This window comes from Malus sylvestris, chromosome 15 (assembly GCF_916048215.2).
Source record: "Malus sylvestris chromosome 15, drMalSylv7.2, whole genome shotgun sequence".
Taxonomy (NCBI): Eukaryota; Viridiplantae; Streptophyta; class Magnoliopsida; order Rosales; family Rosaceae; genus Malus; species Malus sylvestris.
The window spans coordinates 14,435,287-14,455,823 of record NC_062274.1 but is presented as its reverse complement, the minus strand read 5'-3'; the positions used below and the strand labels follow the sequence as shown (position 1 = coordinate 14,455,823).

Genomic DNA, 20,537 nt, shown 5'->3' with positions numbered 1-20,537 from the left:
CTACAAATTTACCTCTCTATCCTTGATTGAAGACAAAATTTCCGAAAGTGTGTAACTGTTATTTTATGATGAACACCACTCGACAAGAAGCATTCTCAATTATCCATTGAAACTCAAGACACTATAACAAATTCTACAATGATGACTCCAATGATTTGAAATTTCGGTAATATATGATTTATTAGATGCAGTGTGAGGTAAAAAAGACCAACCGTCGGATGCTACCGTGCCACTCAACTACCGGAAACAATGGTCGCCATCGAGCTCATACAGTTAAGATTCTTGCTTTTACCCTTTACATTCCTCTTAGGGCTGCAAATTGGGCGGCCAAATCTTCGTAGTCCGGTAGCTTGGGATGCACATGCTTAGCTGGATTGGACCTGTCGGGTTGAAACGAAGCTGCACGAGCAAATACTTTGGGTGCCTCTGATGGACCGCTATGTTCATGAGGAAGGGAAACTGATCTTACTGCTGTTGGAACCATTTCGGAATCATCTCTGCTTGCGTGTCTTGGGGATTCACCAACACCAGTGCCTGCATGCTGTGTGTGACGACTTCTCGACTTTCTTCTTGACAATTCTGAGTCCAAGTTAGATGGCTTTTTACTGTAATGAATCAGAAGCTCGTCCATTCTCCTCTCTTCTTCATCCTTCTTATAGTGCTCGTCATCAAACAACAGTTGCAGACCTCGTCGTGACTCATCCTTTCTCCTGCTTCTTGTTTTTCTGATTGCAACTTCTGTATCTTGACTGTTTCCAGCATCATTGTGAGAGGACCGAGATCTTGAGTGTCTCCTCCTAGAAGATCTTGGTTTTGGTATGTGGTTGCTAGATGCATCATCCCGATGAGCACAATCCTTCTCATGATCATGACCATTAACTTTTGTAGCAGCAGGCTTCTCATCCTCATCATCAGATCCTACGCTTACCCCTCTGAGTATATTGTCAACAAAGGCTATGTTATACGCTACAGGATCCTTAGTGATGCGCTTGCTGCCAGAACCATCCTTGACTTCATGTTTTCTATCTTTTGCTTTGGCATTCGGTTTCACATACGGAGGAGGGACCCCATAATTGTAGGGGGGCTTCAACTTAGGCATCTCTTCTTCTTTAATTCCTAATTTTGCGTCATTTTGTTTGCCACCATAATTGTCATCAGCAAATAAGCCTTGACCGTTGCTTTTCACATGAGGTCCAGCAACACTTGGCTGTACACGAGGTAAAACTTCATGGAAGTCTCTTTTAGGAACATTGTTCTCCCTCTCGTGACCCCTTTCCTGTCCTTTTCCTTGAGATGAACTGTCTGATCTAACTGACTTTGGGGGAGCATCCTCCTTTCTATTCCAAGCTTCATATTTGTGGGAAGCAACTTCTTGCCTTTCCTGGAACAAACTTCCACCATCTATTTCCATGACAGTATCTTCACTGGCACTGAGAGACTTGTGTTCTTTTCCCAAGGGTCTATGCCTAGTCCGATGAACGTGATCGTCCTCCTTTCTATTCCATGCTTCATATTTGTGAGAAGCCAATTCTTGCCTTTCCCGGAACAAAATTCCATGGCCATCATTTTCCATGACAGTATCTTCCCTGGCACTGAAAGACTTATGTTCTATTCCAAAGGGTCTATGCCTAGTTTCAGGAACATGATCATCTTTTTTCAATACAATACCGAGCTTCTCCTTGTGTAATTTCTGAGCATCATTAAGATCAAATCTCCTTTCTGTGGGTAAAAGATTATGTTCTCCTTTTGGGCCTGCAGATTTCCCAGTAGACAATTTGCTTTTATCGTCACTAACATGGGAAGGCCCGTAAGTTTTTGGCTTGTCCTGCAAGGTCCAGTCCACAAGTGATGTTTAATTTGAGAAAGCAATGTTTTTTATCATGAATTCCTCATTGTATCTGATATAGGTGTTATGGCAACAACAGAGTAGGACATACCTGTGTAAACGCAGGAGGAGGTTTTGCCATCCTCTGTTCAAAGGCCTTGGAGTCCCAATTTATTGAGAACTCTACCACTATGTCTTTCAACAACTGAATCTTCTTCTCCAGTGTAGGAGGCTTTGAAGCTATGTTCTCAACAAACTATCAATTAATAATGCAGTAAGTTAGCTTAAAGCAGTTACGGATGCATAAAGTTCTATATGAGCATGTCGATAAAGAATTACCTTTTGATTCACAAAATACTCCAGAGAATTTGCGTATCTCTCTTGAAAAAGTTGCCTAAGGTCACGCAACTCTGGTAAATCAGAGAACCTTGCGGCAGCAATCATCAGCGATGACACAGGCTCCTTACATTCCTTAGGGCAATCACTACAAAGAAAATAGCGTAGCAAAGGGAATGTTATCTTGAGTTTCACTACAGGACTGTCATCTCCTTTAGCAGGAAACCGAACAATTTGTTTGGATTATTTCCTAATGTGCATAATATTAGAGAAATAATATCAGGTTAACAAACAAAATGGAGCATTGACGTAGAATCAGCTGAAAATATCTGGGGCAGAACCATAGACAAGTTGTGCTTATGAGAATTGCAATCACGTGACAATATGTCCACACTTCTTTACGCATTTTTACTGAAACCAATATTTTTCCAACAAGTATTTCCCCTGGTCGAAACAAATTACCTCACTTGATGTCTCCTTTCTCATCAACAGGGGCAACGTATCTTATCAAGCCACTTAACGAGAAAATGTCAACTAAATCTACAGCCATTTTTGCGACTTCTAACACAATCAGCCACAAATTATACAAATGCGCATATCATATAACACAATAATTCACAAAGTTGACCATAACATGTAGAGAAGAAACATATTAAAATAGCATAAAATTGGTATAAGGTGTTCCAATCCAATATCAAAAGAGCGGTTGCACGCCAAATAGGTAAAGAAAATTGAGTGATCGGTTTTGGCAGCAAACAATCTCTAAATTCCCACAACCACTCAAGAACGAGGTGTACCTTTCTTTCTGCATAACTGAAAGATTCTTGAGCACCAAATCACAGCATCGCTCAACGAAATCATAACACGAAGAAAGGATCAACTCCGCTGTGAGTCCATCAGCCTGCATTTACCAAATATAGCATACTCTTGCTTTAGGTGCACAAGTAGGCAAAACAAAACTTGGTCCACATCACCAACATATTTTGTCTGATTTCCGATTAATTAAAAACCTTGCACATTTTATTTAATTTAATCCAACGATTCTTATCCTTTTCAAAGAGCAAATATCGTAAAATACAAAAAGGCAGAAAAACAAATTTTCTCGGCGACCAAACAGATTGCAGAAAATTCAAACCCAAAAAATGAAATCAAAGAATCAAAATCGAAGAGCAGAGTAATCAATCAATCTCACCCTTCCGAAAGCATTGATATCAAGGCCATTGGTGAGCAGATCAGCGATATCCTTCTTCAGAAACTTCTGCGTCGCGTTCCTCTTCCTCCGTATCACGTCGATCCGAGTCTTCGTCAATTTAATCAGCGATTTGCTGCAAATCAAAACATGCAGAATATTTATACACATATATATATTTCTATTCTGATATACATAGAGAGGTAGATGCAAATCATGCAACTGTATATGGAGAGAGATCTGAGGGCAAACGCAAACCATTTGGAGGCAAATCCACGGCCCAGCAGCCCGTCCAACATTTTTCAATAACTCGGTGAACGATTCGACTCAGCGACTCAGAATGTATGAGCACGCATTGACAGAATCGCAGTGCAATAGAACAAGAACAATAACAGTAGAAGAAAAAGAAGAAGAAGAAGTGTCTCTCTCTCCTCTCTCGCTCTCGCTTTTCTGAACCGCTTCAGGACATTTTTCGAACTCTCACTCGGCCACCAAACTGATGGGAGAGCGAACTTTTGTGACAACAAGGCCCTTGCTCTTTCACCTTTCACACCGACGTTGACGCGGGTAACGACCCGTTTTTATAACGTTACGGAGGGTGTTTTGGGGAAATAAGTGCGGATTTGGTGGGTTTGGAGATCGTGGTCGTTGGAGGGAATACTTTGTGGCCAACTGGAGGGTGTCCGGAGGGACGTAGGGTAATCAAGTCAAGGTGGGTAAATGACGAGTCAGCCCTCCAGGAGTTGATAGAATATGCTGAGCTGGACCCAGACCGTCAAGTGCTTTATTTGGGTCACATTCCTTAATTTTTTTAATTAACCTTTTTGATAATAATTATTATTTTTAATTATATATTGCTTTCATGCGACAATGAAATGATCATTTTCGGTCTGACAGAAGAAAATGAAGAGCGTTGATAACGGCCAATTAACCGATTGATCAGAAATCGGTCTGAAAAAAATGATTTTCTTTTTTGGATGGTCCACAGATTAGCCGATCTAGGAAAGAAAAAATGGAGTTTCTCGACAATGGATGACGTCCTCAGCTCGGTCATTACATCGATGGGTCTTTGGTTGGCATGATCTCTCTCTGTCGCTAGCCTACCCCTTGAGCTTAAATTATTATTTATTTTTTTAACTTCATTTTAATGCTTTTAATTAATTTTTATATGATTTAAAAAAATTTTACATGACAATATTTAATTAGACTTGTGAGTCTCACATAATTGTCACATCATCTACTAATATAAGTTTGACGAAATTCTAACTCAATGACGACATTGATTTGTATTACTCATATTCAAATATTACATTGATCGAATAACTCCACGTCTTCCAGAGCCTCCATTTCGAACAATTAAAGTGAATTGCGATGGGGCTTGATATAAGCAAACGGGAAGGGGTGATTTTGGGTGGGTTGCTAGAGATTTTGCTGGGATATTTAAAGGTACTGGAGGGGTGGGGAATATTTAATGTGAATCTAGTTCGATGGTGGAGGCGGAAGCAATGAGGGTGGCTTTGTTGGCTTGTGTGGAGAGCGGGGGTAGTTCAAGTGGAAACAGATTCGAAGGTAATGGTGGACATGCTAAATGGTGTATTGCAATCGAAGGCTGTCATGGAAGGTGTTATATGGGACATTCACCATATTAAGTAGCAATTGAGTTCAGTTGAGTTTCTTTTCACTCCTCGTGCCTGTAATGGGGCTGCACATTTGGTGACAACTTGTGTCACGCGTGTAGGGGGCTATCATATGTGGGTCTGCTTTGAACTAGAGTGGTTGTTTAATGCTCTAACTTCTGAGGTAAACATTTCAATTCGTAATAATATTTGATCTTCGACAAAAAAAAAAAAAAAAAAAAAAACTCCACGTTTCCTCTCTTCAACAAAGATATTATATTTTATTCAAAGGAAAAATGTTAAGGAGATTAAATATTTAGACAAAATTTGTTAAATTATATGACGTGGTTGTTGATGATTAGAATGTTGATTAACGTGTTTATTTTTTATTGATGACACATCGCATGTTTTACAAATTTAGTCTAGAAATAGTGTTTACCTAGCATTACTCTTATTCAAAATATAATGAATAGAAGATGTCAATTATTTCGAGATTTTCTAGTAGTCTCCGCAGTATTCTTTATTTTAGTATTTTTGTTCATTAAATACTTAATCAAGAAGGCGAGAATTAAAATTTAGGGAACTTTAATGAAAAGCTCATGGTACTGTTCCCTTTAACGGAAAACCACATTTTTACACTAAAAATTCAATCCAGTTACTATTCACTTATTTTGTCCTTATCATTAAAGCTCAAAGTTTTCAAGCCCTTTTCATTAGTTTTTTTTTTAAATTTAACTACAATTTTTTTTTTTTTTTTTTTTTAGGAAAAAAGAGATATTTCATTTCATTTCCAAAGTTTGACAAACTAAGAATTACATGGCAAAGAGAGGTCATCCTCAAGTGTATCACAAATGATAATTAGAGGTTCACAAACCAAGTATTCACACCCCCGACTGGAGGGAGAACCTAGTGAGTCTATGGGCAACTGAATTTGCTTGGCAATGAACATGGAAAACAGAAACTTCAGCGATCAAACGCATCAGGAATTTCTCATCCTCAATGATTAGTGCAATGAAAGACAAATCCATCGAAGGTACGCCTAATGTAGAAATTATCTGAAGTGCATCACTCTCTAAAATAACATTTTGATATCCCCTTTCAGTGGCCAACTCAAGCCCAGTTCGAACAACGAAGGCCTCAATTTGTGCCAGGGAATGCTGCTACTTACACCTTCCAGGACAACTACATAAAGTTATACATTATAAGATATTTCGAAACAAAATAAAGTTTTTAGTTAACTCGAACAGATCCATCTGCAGAGTCAGAAAGCACACAGGACTATCACATTCCACGTCTGCAAGCTTCTGCATGCCCCATTCATAGAGAAAGTTAGAAACCTACGTGGATGGATTAGGCTTTACAACTTTGCATCACCGCCCCACCACTTACGGAATCGACCAAAGCCATGTTAGAGAAAATGTAGAAATATAGAGAATAATCCGAATGATGACTTTGAAATACGACTTGAATTGTTTCTTTAAAGTGTTATTTGCCCTCATTCGAATGAGTTTGCTAAAGGGTTCTTGGAAAATCACTTCCAGGATACAACAAAGTATGGAATATTCGATTAACAAAACCGAATTGTATTCCCTTAGAAATAACTAGAAAGAAATTGTATGAATGTGATAGAGAGAAAATAGAGCAAGGAATGTAGAAACAAATTTATAAAATTTGTGTATGAAACATTATGCCACAATAGGTATTTATATGCATTGAAGCACCCGTTCATCGAACCCTTTCATTTTAGTTGAAGATATACAACCATTCTTAATAGTGTTTATCCAAAAGATATGTCTTATATTTAGAATTTTCAGAAAATAAATATTGATTAATTACATTTTTTAATTCTATTCATACAATTTGAGTAAGCATCATGTATTTTAATCAAAAGTTGCAACCATTCAACAAAATATACAACTGTAAAAGGTTGAATGAAGCCCAACCTTTTGTAAAGGTTGTTGCCCATACAGTTTCTGCGCACCACAACACCCTTTATAGATTACACACACACATGATGCACAATGCAGCCAAGTCATATATATATAATTTATATATTTATTATTGAAATCTCTAACAATCCTTCCCAATTTCAATAATATGATAAATAATATAATAACATTTCTCTTTCTATAATTAACCACAAACATACTGATATAATCATGCATACAAGAAATGTGTCTTTCGAATTAAACCTTTAATTAATGTAAGAAATTCAAAGTTATAACGAATGCGATGGTGACTTAAGTTTAAACTAAGGTTTTAAAAAACGCTAGGCACTAGTTGGGCGGCTGGCTGGCGCCTAGCGCTTAGGCGGTTAGGCGGGGTCTAGGCGGATTTAGGTAAATTTATTGTATATCTTGTAAATAAATGCATATTGAAACTTACAAAAAATTATATTTGTATCAAATCCATAGATAAGATAATAAAAGAATGATAAAATGCAAAAAGAGTATCCAACAAGTCCAAAATTTAAAACACATTAAGCATATATGCCATATAACAATAGTGAGGAGTATTATAGGATGACACATGTACAACAAGTTCACAATTCAAACCACATATAAATTAATCAAATTTACGACATAATATATATAAATAAACATTAATACTATGTTATTTTCAAAAAAAAAGGAAAAAAGAATATATATAGGTATATATGTTAAATATGAGGATACATGTAAACTTCAAAAATTGTATCATTTTGTAAGTCCATATTGTTGGGCCTCTCAATAAAATAAAACGTTGGCCCTGCATTCATTTTTTAATTAATCCTTCACCGACTGTTTAAAGGTGCTAGCTAAAGCAAAAAGTTGCAAATTTCTTAAAACCTTAACTTGCAGCTCTCTACAATTACACTCATTTTCTACAACTTGTCGCCGTGCCCATCTTTGCAAACCTTTTACAACCCATCGCCATTACCCATCCCTGCAATTGCACAAATCTCATCTACCTCTCTCTCTCTCTCTCTCTCTCTCTCTCTCTCTCTCTCTCCATATTCGACTTCTCTTTTAACAAATAGAGAGGCAGACGGCGAGACTCGGGGAGACAAGAAGGTTGTGAGTCTGGCGACAAAAGTTTCTTTTCCAGGCCGGCCCGACCGCCCAACGTCCGCAGAGCCCGCCCAAACGGTCACCTTACACCGCTTAATGTCCTTGCCGATTTAGTGAACGATTTCGAGTTAATCGCAATGGAGCACCGCCTAGACCGCATTTTAGAACACTGGTTTAAACCAACTATTCTTATGTTAAAACCGGAATCACTACACACATGACTATGTCTTATTTCCTTTAAGAAATTTATGAACTAATTAAGCACTATTATGACCTTGTGCTTCATCCTGGTTTCATGAACATTTACAAGAGAAAACCCAACTCTTGGTAGAAGCAGCACCACTTCTTATGTTCATATAGGTGAGGTTCCTTCCCATGTCCCTACTACTATAGACCTAACTACAAATAACCTCATTAAGAAATAAAATTCATCCTCCTAAACGTAGCAATCTTGCACTAATTATCCTGGAATGAGCTATATATTAATTTTCAATGCTTTCACAATCACTTATCAATAACTTGTTATTAACCATTAAACTTTTAAATTAGTGATGTTCTATACAAAGTTGGGTTACCATCATTGGTGGCAAATTTTCAATAAAGGGTTTTAACCCCATTCTACTAGATGCACTAACTACCAAAACTCTTAAAAGTGCTTTCGTTAACGGATCCGGCAAGTTATTTCTTGATTCAACATAAATAATATTAATAACTCCATCAGTTATTAATTGATTGACATATTCGTGCCTCAAGCTAATACGTCTAAACTTTCCATTATATACCTTATTGTATGCTCTAGACAAAGTAGCCTCACTTACAGTATAAAGAAATTGATGGCATTGGTTGTTGCCACAACGCTATTTCCAATAACAAATTTCTAATCCATTTCGCTTCTTTACCTGTTGCCGCTAATGCTATAAATTCAGATTCCATAGTTGAATGTGCTATACATGTTTGCTTATTCGAAGCCCAAGAAATTTCTCCTCCAACAATTGTAAAAATCCACCCTGATGTAGACTTATTATCATTAGCACTTGTTATCCAACCTGCATCTGAATAACCTTAAAGTACTGCTAGAAACTCAGAGTAAGTTAAACTCAGGTTAATAGTTCTTTTAAGATAACCAAAAATTATATTTATTGCTTTCCAATGAGCAATACCTGTATGACTAATGTATCTAGAAAGTTTGCTTAGTGCAAATGCGATATATGGCCTGGTACAATGCATGGCATATATTAAACTTCCGATTACACTAGCATACTCAAGCTGTGCAACGGACCTACCAGAATTATTAAGCAAAGTTTCACTAGGGTCAGGGTCATAAGGGGTATTTGCTTCTTTTATTTGTAGATGTTTAAACTTAAGAAGCAATTTTTCTATATAATGTGACTGACACAAAGAGTAACCCCTACTATGCTTCTTCACTTTAATTCCCAAGATAGTATATACTTCATTCAAGTCCTTCATCTTAAATTTTAAATTTAGATACTTTTTAGTTTCAGATACACCTTTCATTTGTACCAAAAATTAGCAAGTCGTCGACATATAAACATATAACAACATCATAATCATTGGTCAATTTAGAGTATATGCATTTATCAGCACTGTTATGTCTAAATCCATATGATAAAATGACAAAATCAAACTTTTCATGCCATTGTTTTGGTGCTTACTTCAATCCATATAACGACTTTACTAATTTACAAACCTTCTTTTCGTTCCCAAGGAGAACAAACCCTTCTAGTTGTTCCATGTAGACTTCTTCTTCATCCAAATCACCATTTAAAAATGTTGTTTTCACATCCATTTGATGCACATGCAAATAATATAAAGATGCCAATGCAAACAATATTCTAACTGATGTGAGCCTAGCTACTGGTGCATATGTATCGAAATAGTCTATTCCTTTTTTCTGCTTAAAACCCTTAGCAACCAGCCTGACTTTAAATGTCTGAATAAACCTGTATGTATTGTGTTGATGCACAAAACCGGAGGGTCTTGGAACAACGTAAATCCGACAGTGAATCTGCAAGAAAGTAAAGAACACAAGATGTATTACATAATTACATTTGAGTCATCTGAGTATTTATACGAGGTCTAAATACGGAGGCCCTAAATATGGTACAAACAGTAGTCCCCCAAGTCTTCAGTCAAGAGAATCTTTTGGCTGGAGACTTGAAATTCAGTCAATGTGTGGGCCGAAGTAACTAGATGTCGTATAGAACTGAATACTCGATATGAGGCGGTACTCAATGTGAAATGATGCTTAACTAGAAGTAGCACATGTTACGAGGCTGCTCGGCTTGTGGCTTATGTTACCTTGGTTGGCTCGTCTTGTGGCGTTGAAGGTGATGAAGTCTCTTTTATAGAATAAGGGCTCGTTCCTCAATACATAAATGATGGGCTAGAGTTGATGCTCGTGGCGAGGCGGTTGCTCAGCAAGTGGCGATGCTCTCTAATGATGGTGAGGGAGTTCTTTTTATATAATAAATGCTCGCTCCTTAATACATAAGTGATGTGTTAGAGTTGATGCTCGCGGCGAGGCGGTTGCTCAGCAGGCGGCGATGCTCTCTAATGATGGTGAGGGAGTCCCTTTTATAGAATAAGGGCTCTCTCCTCAATACATAAGTGATGGGTTAGGAGTGATGCTCGTGGCGAGGCGGTTGCTCAGCTGGCGGCGATGCTCTCTAATAGAGGGGAATGAGTCCCTTTTATAGAATAAGGGTTCGCTCCTCAATACATAAGTGATGGGCTAAGAGTCTCTCTCTAATGAAGGTGAGGGAGTCCCTTTTATAAAATAAGGGTTCGCTTCTCAATACATGAATAATGGTTGCTCTATAATGAAAGTGATGGAGTCCTTTTTATAGAATAAGGGTTCGCTCTTTAGTACATAAATAATGGGCTAAGTCCGCCAAGTGTTTTTCATGAGGCCCAATTGCGAAAGCCCAATATATGGTACATAGTGTAGTCCCCCAAGTCTTCAGTCAATAGAGTATGTTGGCTGGAAACTTCAAATTCAATCCATGTATGGGCCGAAGTGGCGGTTGTTCGGAGGCGGTCTTTGTATACCATGCACTGAAGCTTTGTAGGTGAAGCTTTGAAAGTGAAGTTTTATAGGTGAGGCTTTGAAAGTGAAGCTTTGAAGTTGGAGCTTTTGTAAATGAGGCTTTGAAGTCGGAGCTTTGTAAATGAAGCTTTCGAAGCTAGAACTTTTGTAAATGAAGCTTTCAAAGCTAGAGCTCTGTAAATGCAGTTTTCGAAGTTGGAGCTCTCGTAAATGAAGCTTTCGAAGCTGGAGCTCTGTAAATGAAGCTTTCGAAGCTAGAGCTCTCAAAGCTGGAGCTTTGTAAATGAAGCTTTCGAAGCTAGAGCTCTGTAAATGAAGCTTTCGAAGCTAGAGCTCTGTAAATGAAGCTTTCGAAGCTGATTGACATGAGTGATGTTCATGAATGTTTATGTTGATTGACATTAGTGATGCTCATGGATGTTGACATGAGTGATGCTCATGAATGTTGACATGAGTGATGCTCATGAATGCTGACATGAGTGATGCTCATGAATGTTTATGTATGATTGACATAAGTGATGCTCATGTATGATGGTGATTGTCATGAGTGATGCTCATGTATGATTTTTTGGATGACGGGTTGTACTTTTGATCACTTGGTTGGTGATAATAATGGCAGGCTGCTGAATAATTTTGGAGTATTGGACGTACTTTTGATCACATAGTTGGTGATAATAGCGGTAGGCTGCTGAATAATTTTGGAGTACTGGACGTACTTTTGATCACTTAGTTGGTGATAATAGCGGCAGACTGCCGAATAATTTTGAAGTACTAGATGTACTTTTGATCACCTGGTTGGTGATAAGCAAGTGGGTGTCCGGTCAGACAAGAGATCACCATGAGCATGTGGCTCATCGGTCTATAAGTTGGTAGACTTCTTTAATTAGCAACAATGTTGATGAGTGGATCTAGTTGCTCAATAATTCCTGACAATAAATGACAGTATAAGTATGACCGTATAATGAATAAATCAAATTGACAAAGTTTGTCAAGACAAAATATTGTACTATGTGCCTTCTATAAATAAATAATTTATTCAGTCGTGTGGTAAAACACATGTTGTATAAGTCAACAATATATTAGGTATTGCCTAAATGTATGTGTATATATATATATATAATCATGAATAAATGATTTATTCAGTTGTTTGATAAATGACATGCTGCATAAATCAACAACGTGGTAGTAATCATGTGATACCGGAAATAATAATTATATTATTTAATCACAAGTCATCATGACATAAAAATAATAACATTATTATTTTATAATTAGTCATCATGACACAAATAAAATAATAAGATATTAAATAAACAATTATATTGAGAAAACATAATGATGTCTGCTGAAAAGAAAAAGTAAAGTAAAGTGTTTTATTTCTTTTGGCAGAGAATGCAGAGAGATGCAGAGAGCCTAAACAATAAAGAGCTGCTGCTCCATTCGTCAATCATCACTCCACTAGAGTATATATATATATATAACTTTATGTGATGTGCTTTGTAATGTTTTTGACAGTAAGCATGTGATAAAATCATTACATAATGTAAATGGTGTAGTGGATGTACAGACTTTTACTACGTTTTATGATAATGATCATTGTGATATCACATGTAAAGGAACAATTATATTATTGAACTAATATGCCATCATGTTAATAGATAATAATAAAGTAATAAAATAATAAAATAAAATAAAAGGGAGAATCTTATCTTGTTGTTCCTGGTTTTTTCAGAAAAGCCTTTTCATGATGAAAGTTCTTGTGGCTCTCGAAGTAATAAAATAAATAGGCGCATGTGGAGAGTGGGAACATGCACTCCTTCATGATGAGAGTCTTTATCTTTTTTAGAATATTGATGGGCATCTTTTGACGAAATGCTTTGACGACAGGTGGAAAAGTTCACTTTCCCTTCAGATCTGAAAGCGTCGAAAACGATGATTACAAGTCGCCCAACAGTAGGCTTGCTCCAGCAACGCTGCTGATTCGGCTCAACGGTGTCATTTCGGTTTTGGGTTCCTGAATGGAGTATGAGCAAGGCGATTGGGAAGTGTCGGAGCAATTGCTGTAAAAGGGGAACTCCGTCCGGGTGAGAAGAAAGCCTCTGGTGCATAAGAGAATGGCGACGACGTGAAGCACCATGATCGCCCAGTGAATCCATATTCCTTTACCCATCTTGCAAGTAATTGCAGGAAGAAGAAAAGGTCGCTGGTTTCTTTTTGCATTGGTGCATCGAGGAAGGTGGTGGAGTCGCTGACAGATCTCCAGTGGGATCCCCGTCTTACCGACGAGAAGTCGAGGAATTCATCGACATCTAGATTTGAGAACTTTGTGTCCTCCGTCTTATTTTTGAACATCATATCTGAGTTCTGCGGTCCTTTCTTTCACGCCTAACCACCGTTGTCTTCGATCTCGAGGCTTCTGTGAGTGTGTCGGCACCAAGATCAGGAGGTTTTGCATTTGATTTGCACGACTGAGCTTGATTTATGAAGAGCAACGAATATGTAGTGGCGGATCTGACCATGGCGATGGAGATTCAGTGCATGCTTCTGAAATATTTTTAGAGAGAGAAAGAAAGAAAGAAAGAAAGAAAGAAAGAAAGCTGGGGGAGGTTGGTTCAGTTTTGGGTTTTGCAGTGATTGTGCAAGTGTTTGGTTCTTGGGTTTCTGCAAATTCACGGTAGAGGTGAAAAAATGAAAGAGAACTGACATAGCTTTTCGTGTCGATTCCCACAGACGGCGCCAAATGTTGATGCACAAAACCGGAGGGTCTTGGAACAACGTAAATCCGACTGTTAATCTGCAAAAAAGTAAAGAACACAAAATGTATCGTGGTTCACCCCAATATTTGGGCTATATCTATACTGATGTTGATATTGTTTCACTCTGAATGGTGAATATACAAGAAGGCTAGAGGCAGTGTGCTCTCTAGCCTATTTTTTGTGTTTGCCCTCTCTGAGATGTTTTCTCTCTCTTCCCATGGCCTAAACCTTGACCTCTCCTAATGAGGAGAGTGATGAGTCCTTTTATAGAATAAGGGCTCCTCACTTATTACATATTTGTCCATTCATTTATTACATAATTACATTTGAGTCCCCCGAGTATTTATACGAGGTCTAAATACGGAGGCCCTAAATATGGTACAAACATATTGTATTTTCTTCTAAATACCCACTTACAACCTATTGCTTTTGATCCTTGGGGCAAGTATACTAAAACTCATGTCTGATTGGATATTAATTATTCAAATTCATTATCTATAGCCTCTTTCTAAAAAGCTGCATCTCTTGAAATCATTGTTTCACTTAGACTTTTAGGATCATCCACAACATTCAATAATATGAGTATTTTTTTAAGAACCTTTTTTCTATTTCCTTCGACTAAAAATACAATAGATTGAGACGAAATAAAATCAGAGCCTAGAGTCTTTTCTTTTCTTACTCTTTGGCTTTTCCTTTGTTTATTAACAGTTTCAAACTATTTTCTTTTCTCACCTTGAGAATGACTAGTAGCCGGATTAGAGAAAGATGTTTGATCATTCTCTTTTCTAGACATTGAGTAGTCGTTATAAAATTTATTTTCTATAAAAATTCAACATCTCTAGACGTAACTATTGTATTTGAGTCTAAATTAAGCAACCTATATGTCTTTGAATTTTCTGCATATCCTACAAATATGCTTTTAATTCCTCTTGGATCCAACTTGGATCTCTTAGGGTCCAGCGCCTTGTAAAATGCTACACAACCCCACAATCTCAAATATGACAAATTTGATTGTCTTCTTTTCCAAATTTTATAAGGTGACACATGTGTCTTTGTAGATGTAAATCTATTGTGTATATGACATGTTGTAAACAATGCTTATCCCCATAAATATTTAGGAGTATTAGCATTGATCATCATAGAATTAATCATTTCAGTGAGTGTCCTATTTTTTCTTACTGCCAAACCATTTTGTTGTCGTGTATAGGGTGTTGTTCTTTGATGTATAACACCATGCTCTTCACAAAAAATATCAAATTCATGTGAAAAATATTCACCACCTCTATCACTACGAAGACATTTAATTTTCTTTTCTTTTTGGTTTTCAACTTCAGCCTTATAGTGCTTAAAACACTCAAAAGCTTTATCTTTATTAGACAATAAATAAACATAGGTGAACTTAGAACAATCATCTATAAATATGATAAAATATCTTTTTCCCCATCTTGTTAAAACACCATTAAATTCACATATGTCAGAATATATTAAGTCTAATAAATTTGTATTTCTTTCGCCAGTTGGAAAAAGTTTCTTAGTCATTTTCATTTGAATACATGTTTCACATTTATCATTGTAATCATTATTGCAAGCAATTAAATCAAGTGTGCGCATGTATTTTAAAAATCTAAAATTTACATGAGCTAAACGTAAATGCTATAAATGAGAGGAATATTCAACAATATAAGCAAAAGAATTCACTTTATTATTAATACTTAGTTTGAACATCCCATCACAAGAATACCCCTTCCCAATAACCATCCCATTTTTCGACAATATTAACTTATCGGACTCTAGAACAGTCTTTATACTGTTCTTACATAATAAATTTGCAAACACAAGATTTTTTCTAATTTCTGGAACATGTAGGACATTAAGCAACGTCAGTTTTTTCCCAGAAGTAAACTGAAGTTCAAAGATTCATTTTCCTAGAACTTTGGCAGAATTATGATTTCCCATTAAAACCTCTTGATTGTCCGTTGATGCTTCATATGTCTTGAATTGTGCCTTATTATTGCATACATGTATAGTAGCCCCTAAGTCGAGCCACCAATCGGATGATTTTATTGCCGATGCCATATTTAGTTCGATAATCATGCCAATATGTATCATTGATACCATTGCAACAATGTTATCAGTTCCAGAATTTTTCACCATATTTGCGCTATTGGTCTCATTGACATATTCCTCACTTGCTTTTCTATGTCTATAATCACGAATGTAATGACCTTTCTTTTCACAATGATAGCAGACACCATTTGCATTCTTTTGATTGTTGTTGGAATTGGTCTTCTTAAACTTCCTCTTGTCAAATTTGACTTTGAAGTTCTTTTTGTATTTGTTTCATTCGACAATGTGAACTCTGGAGGAATCTGATTTGCATAATTCTTATCACAATTTCGAGTTTCCTCTCCAATTTGAATACCCTTTTGCAAATCCTCCAAACTAATATCTTCCACCATGTGTAGAAGTTTCTTTCTATAGTTATTCCATGTTTGGGGTAATTTTGTCATAATAGCCTCAACTATCATAGGATCCGGAATAACTATTTTAAATTCACGAAGCTTTGAGACCATGACCAATAATTCATGAACTTGGTCTATGATGGGTTTGTTATCAAACATAGTGAACTCATAATATTTGAACATTAAAAATTTATTAGTACCTCTTTTCTCTGTTGTGCACTTGTGTTCAAGTGGTTCCCAAATTTTCTTTGGAGATTGAATGTGTGCATACAGGTTATATAAGCGATCAGATAATATGCCCAAGATGTAATTAGTCACATGAATGATTAAATTAATCCACTTTTTAGTTATGTGTTTGGGGATAAATTAAGCAACCTACATGTTACTTCCACTAATTAAAAGGGACATCACTATCGTATAACCACCAACCCCTTCATCTATCTAACATTCATGCTGAAGCAAGTCATAGATGCCGACCATTTCCAATTTTTTTTAGTTTTTTTTCGTTTTTGGTCAAGGGGTATTATTTATTACCAACAACAAACTTTACAAACACAATGGTCTAGATACAAAGTATACACAAAATGGACCATAAAACAAAAAAGGGCCCAAAGACAGTTTGCAGCCCAATACACAAAAACAATAAACAAGAAAATCCTAGAGAAACTAAAGTCCCTGTAGCAAAAGTCCAACACACAGTAACTAACAAACAACAAACTAGAACTCTATTGCAGCCGCTTCCGCACAAGCAAATCATGTACAACTCGATTCCACGCTCCCGACGAAGCATCCCCACTCCGATCGCCCCCACCAGCTGAAAACAGTTCATCAATCGCAACCACAAGCTGAAAAACCCAGCCATGAAGCATGTGGAAGTCCACATGCAACGCTGCCATAGGCAGAGGGAGAGAGAAGGTGGTGGTGTTGATAACACCCGAACCGGTGAGAACATCGGACTTCGATACACCAACTCGACAGATCGCAATGAATCGCGATGAAAGGTGGCTACATATTGAATTGGAGATGACCTAGAAAAAGGGTTGCCAAAAGATTGTGGAGAACTAAGGCCCCGTTTGGGATTGAGGTGATTTTAAAAAAAGCCACTGTGAAAAAAAGCTGAGGGTCATTTTTGTGTTTGGTAAACTGAAAAAAAATGGCTTATTTTGGAAGCTGCTGTGAGAATAAGCTGAAAATCAAAGGAAAAGCTGAAGCTGCTATTTGCTGCTTTGAAAAAAAGCCAGTTTTTTCAAAGCACACGGAGCTACAGTGCTCCTTTAATGAAAAGACACACTATCATCCTAATTTTTTTTCCAAAAGCACTTTCACAAAAAAGTTTACCAAACACTCTACTGGCTTTATTTCACAGCCGCTTATTCTCACAGCACAGCCGCTTATTCTCACAGCAGCTTTTTTTCAAAGCACAGCAATACCAAACCAGCCCTAACTAGAACAGGATTGAGGAGGAGGACACAACAGAAAAAACAGAACAAAAGAAGAAGAAAATGCCACCGACCCCAGCCACAGCTAGGGTTGGCAACAACGAAAATTGACAAAATTGCAGCTACTCATACAAAATGGCGAGAGTCTCTCAAGCACGCTTATTAGAGACTTTTAGCATAACTAATTACAATCAGACAATGTAGTGGACTCTTAAAGCGGAGTGAATCTTCGGTATAACTAATCTACTAGAGTAGCTGTCATGAAAGGGAAACAAACTTGGGGTCGAATAAGATCTAAATAAAAAATTCCATGTGTTTTATAAGAAACATTATACATATAACACGGTCGGAGCGTCCCACCTAAATTTTTTTCCTTAAAATGATGCTAAACGACTTAACAAAATCACATGCTTCATTAAATGATTCATAATATTAGTATTTCTAAGTGTTGGTATTCCATACATTAATCGTCTTCAAATGGTATTTACACATCTTATATATACACACGTGAATAACAAACCTTGGATTTAAATGGAGTTGCAATCGGGTCAAAGAACTGTGAAACATATCTCATTCTATGATCTGAACTCACATATTACAACTCGAACGCTCGCCAGTTAGTCACCAGTAAATAATGGTTTACAAAAAAGCAGAAAAAAAAAGTTTGCATGGTAGTGTCCGTCCATTTGCATCCAAGTTTGAATCTCCACCTCATAGTTTAGCTTAGATTAGAATATGGAATGATAATTTGTTAGTACCTACCAAAAACATCGCAAAAAGTTGATGAGGAAATGGAACAGGTAATTTTCTCCATCGAGCAGTTCGTGTCGAACCAATCTTTGGAGGATGATGTTCTGCGGAAGCAACTCACTGTAATAGAGTAAAGTCGAAACTGAGGCAGCAGGATCTCCGATTAAGGATGTTAGCAGCCTCAGCAGTGTCCTAAACATCAACGGTGTAAGAGACTGCACCGCCAAAAATGCAACCGCAAAAAAATGTCACAAAAAGTAAATAAATTGAACAATATTTTGCACATAAAAAAATAAATTTGATCGTACATACCATGGATTTCGGTGAGGGAGGAGGAAATTGGAGATGAAATTCTGAACTGGATTTGGAAGAGAATGTGGGGTTTTTTGATTTGGGGTGATTTATTTGTAGGATTATATGTCAATCTTTCAGCAAACATTCAAACCTACCCGTCTGGAAAAAAAAAATTGACGTGAAAAAAATTAGGTACGAAGTGCTCAAACCACCAGGAAGGATAGGTGGAGTCCGTTATTCAAGTAAAAGTTTTCACTATTGGCCGAAAAGGCAAAACCCAACTCATTCTGTGTCTCTTTAATATTGAGAGTTCAAACAAATATGAGTAGTTTTCTTGGGCCGCCGGTCTGCGGTCCCCAAGTACCTGTTTTTTTCGTGTTTTTTTTTTCTTATTTGTTGACATGTATCGTACTATTTAACTTCAGTCTTAAACTTGTGAGTTTTTAATAAATAAGGAGAATTGTTACTAGTACTTAAAAAATCTCATTTGGTATACTCTAACCATTCTATAATTAGAAGAAAAAAAACAGTTGTAAAGGAGTGTAGAATTTTTTTTTTAAATGCTAATAACATTTCTCTAAATAAAAGGTAAATACTAAAAATAAATTAAAAAACCAACAGCCACCAAAGTCATCCCACCCATGCCATAGACGTCAACCCTCGATTCACTCGTCGCCACGCAAACCTCCCCTTGTCTTCCTCTCTCTCACATGAGTTTATGGAAATTTTATTTAAATCCATGTAAGTTCTTTCTACATCCAACTTAAATTTTAAATGTTAATTGTCTATTTTACCTTATTGTATAATTACTATTAAGTACAAAATGAAATTAATAATAAAACTCAAATTTCTCAATAAACCCAGACACTATAATTAAACCCTAGCATCACCCCTTTGTTTATCATACGCCCATTCCGGCTAAAAACCTAATAGTTCTGATAGAGAAAAACAAGCTTTTCTATTGATAGATAGTGATTTTGAAGTTTTGAATCCTCCAACTAAGGTATGACTCGATTTATGAATATTTTATTTGTTTGTTTCTTCTTTGGATTAAATTTCATACTTATTATATTGTATTTGTTTCTCTCTATGTCTGCGCCCCAAAACACCATTGCAAGGACTTTTAATTAGTAGTGCAAAGACATATAACTTGATTCTTGGTGCAAATAAAGATTGTCCAACCTCATAAACCTTGACCACTAACTAATGGGTGGCATGTCTCCATCCAAATCCAAATCATCAATGTCAAATGTTTCTGGCAAAGTGCTGGACTGAACTGGAGCTTGCATTGCATTCTCTGGCAAATTCAAATCTATGGAAGGATCTCTTGGATCCTAAGTCTATGGATAGGTTTGGTAGCAGAAAGAAAAAAAAAGCCATGGAAATGCTAGTCATATGCAATTATATAGGGGCAAATGATGCCTCTTTGAAGAAGAAAAAAAACATTCAATTAGAGATGTTATTTTATAAAGGGAATGAGTGTAAAGATAACTTTACATTTTGAATTGGGTTTGAGATGGTAGTTTAGGTAATAAATTTGAGTTTAAAGAGATATTAATTCTTTAATAATAAAAAATATATAAATAAAGAGAGTAAATTGGATGTAAAAAAATGTTAGATGGATTCAAATAAAATTTCCCATAATCTCATCACCCCACTTCCATAAGCATCCCACTCGTTACCTTCGAATCCTCTCATATTCTTCAAAGTAACCAACACAACCATTTTGGTTGAGTGTTTACCAAAAGCCCAA

The 20,537-nt window shown here is 36.7% G+C and overlaps 1 protein-coding gene and 1 long non-coding RNA gene across 2 annotated transcripts; both read right to left on the bottom strand.

Annotated features, from left to right (window-relative positions):
• Positions 1-38: 38 nt before the first annotated feature.
• On the bottom strand, positions 39-3,913 carry LOC126601576 (uncharacterized). The gene is made up of 6 exons (XM_050268305.1): positions 3,609-3,913; positions 3,354-3,486; positions 2,959-3,062; positions 2,165-2,309; positions 1,938-2,081; positions 39-1,825 (listed from the first exon to the last, which is right to left on the bottom strand). The coding sequence occupies exons 1-6, from the start codon at positions 3,647-3,649 to the stop codon at positions 296-298; spliced, it is 2,097 nt and encodes a 698-aa protein (XP_050124262.1). The 5' UTR covers positions 3,650-3,913; the 3' UTR covers positions 39-295.
• A 14,375-nt stretch (positions 3,914-18,288) lies between these two features.
• LOC126602293 (uncharacterized) lies at positions 18,289-19,021 on the bottom strand. The gene is made up of 2 exons (XR_007616071.1): positions 18,803-19,021; positions 18,289-18,705 (listed from the first exon to the last, which is right to left on the bottom strand). It is a non-coding gene; the product is annotated as an uncharacterized LOC126602293 (long non-coding RNA).
• Positions 19,022-20,537: the final 1,516 nt, after the last annotated feature.

Excerpts from the sequence above, each read along its gene's own strand:
- LOC126601576 (XM_050268305.1), bottom strand. The coding sequence starts at position 3,649 with ATGTTGGACGGGCTGCTGGGCCGTGGATTTGCCTCCAAATG. Across the intron at positions 2,082-2,164 it reads AGTATTTTGTGAATCAAAAG|TTTGTTGAGAACATAGCTTC; the intron begins GTAATTCTTTAT and ends ATTAATTGATAG. Across the intron at positions 1,826-1,937 it reads CTCCTCCTGCGTTTACACAG|GACAAGCCAAAAACTTACGG; the intron begins GTATGTCCTACT and ends TGGACCTTGCAG.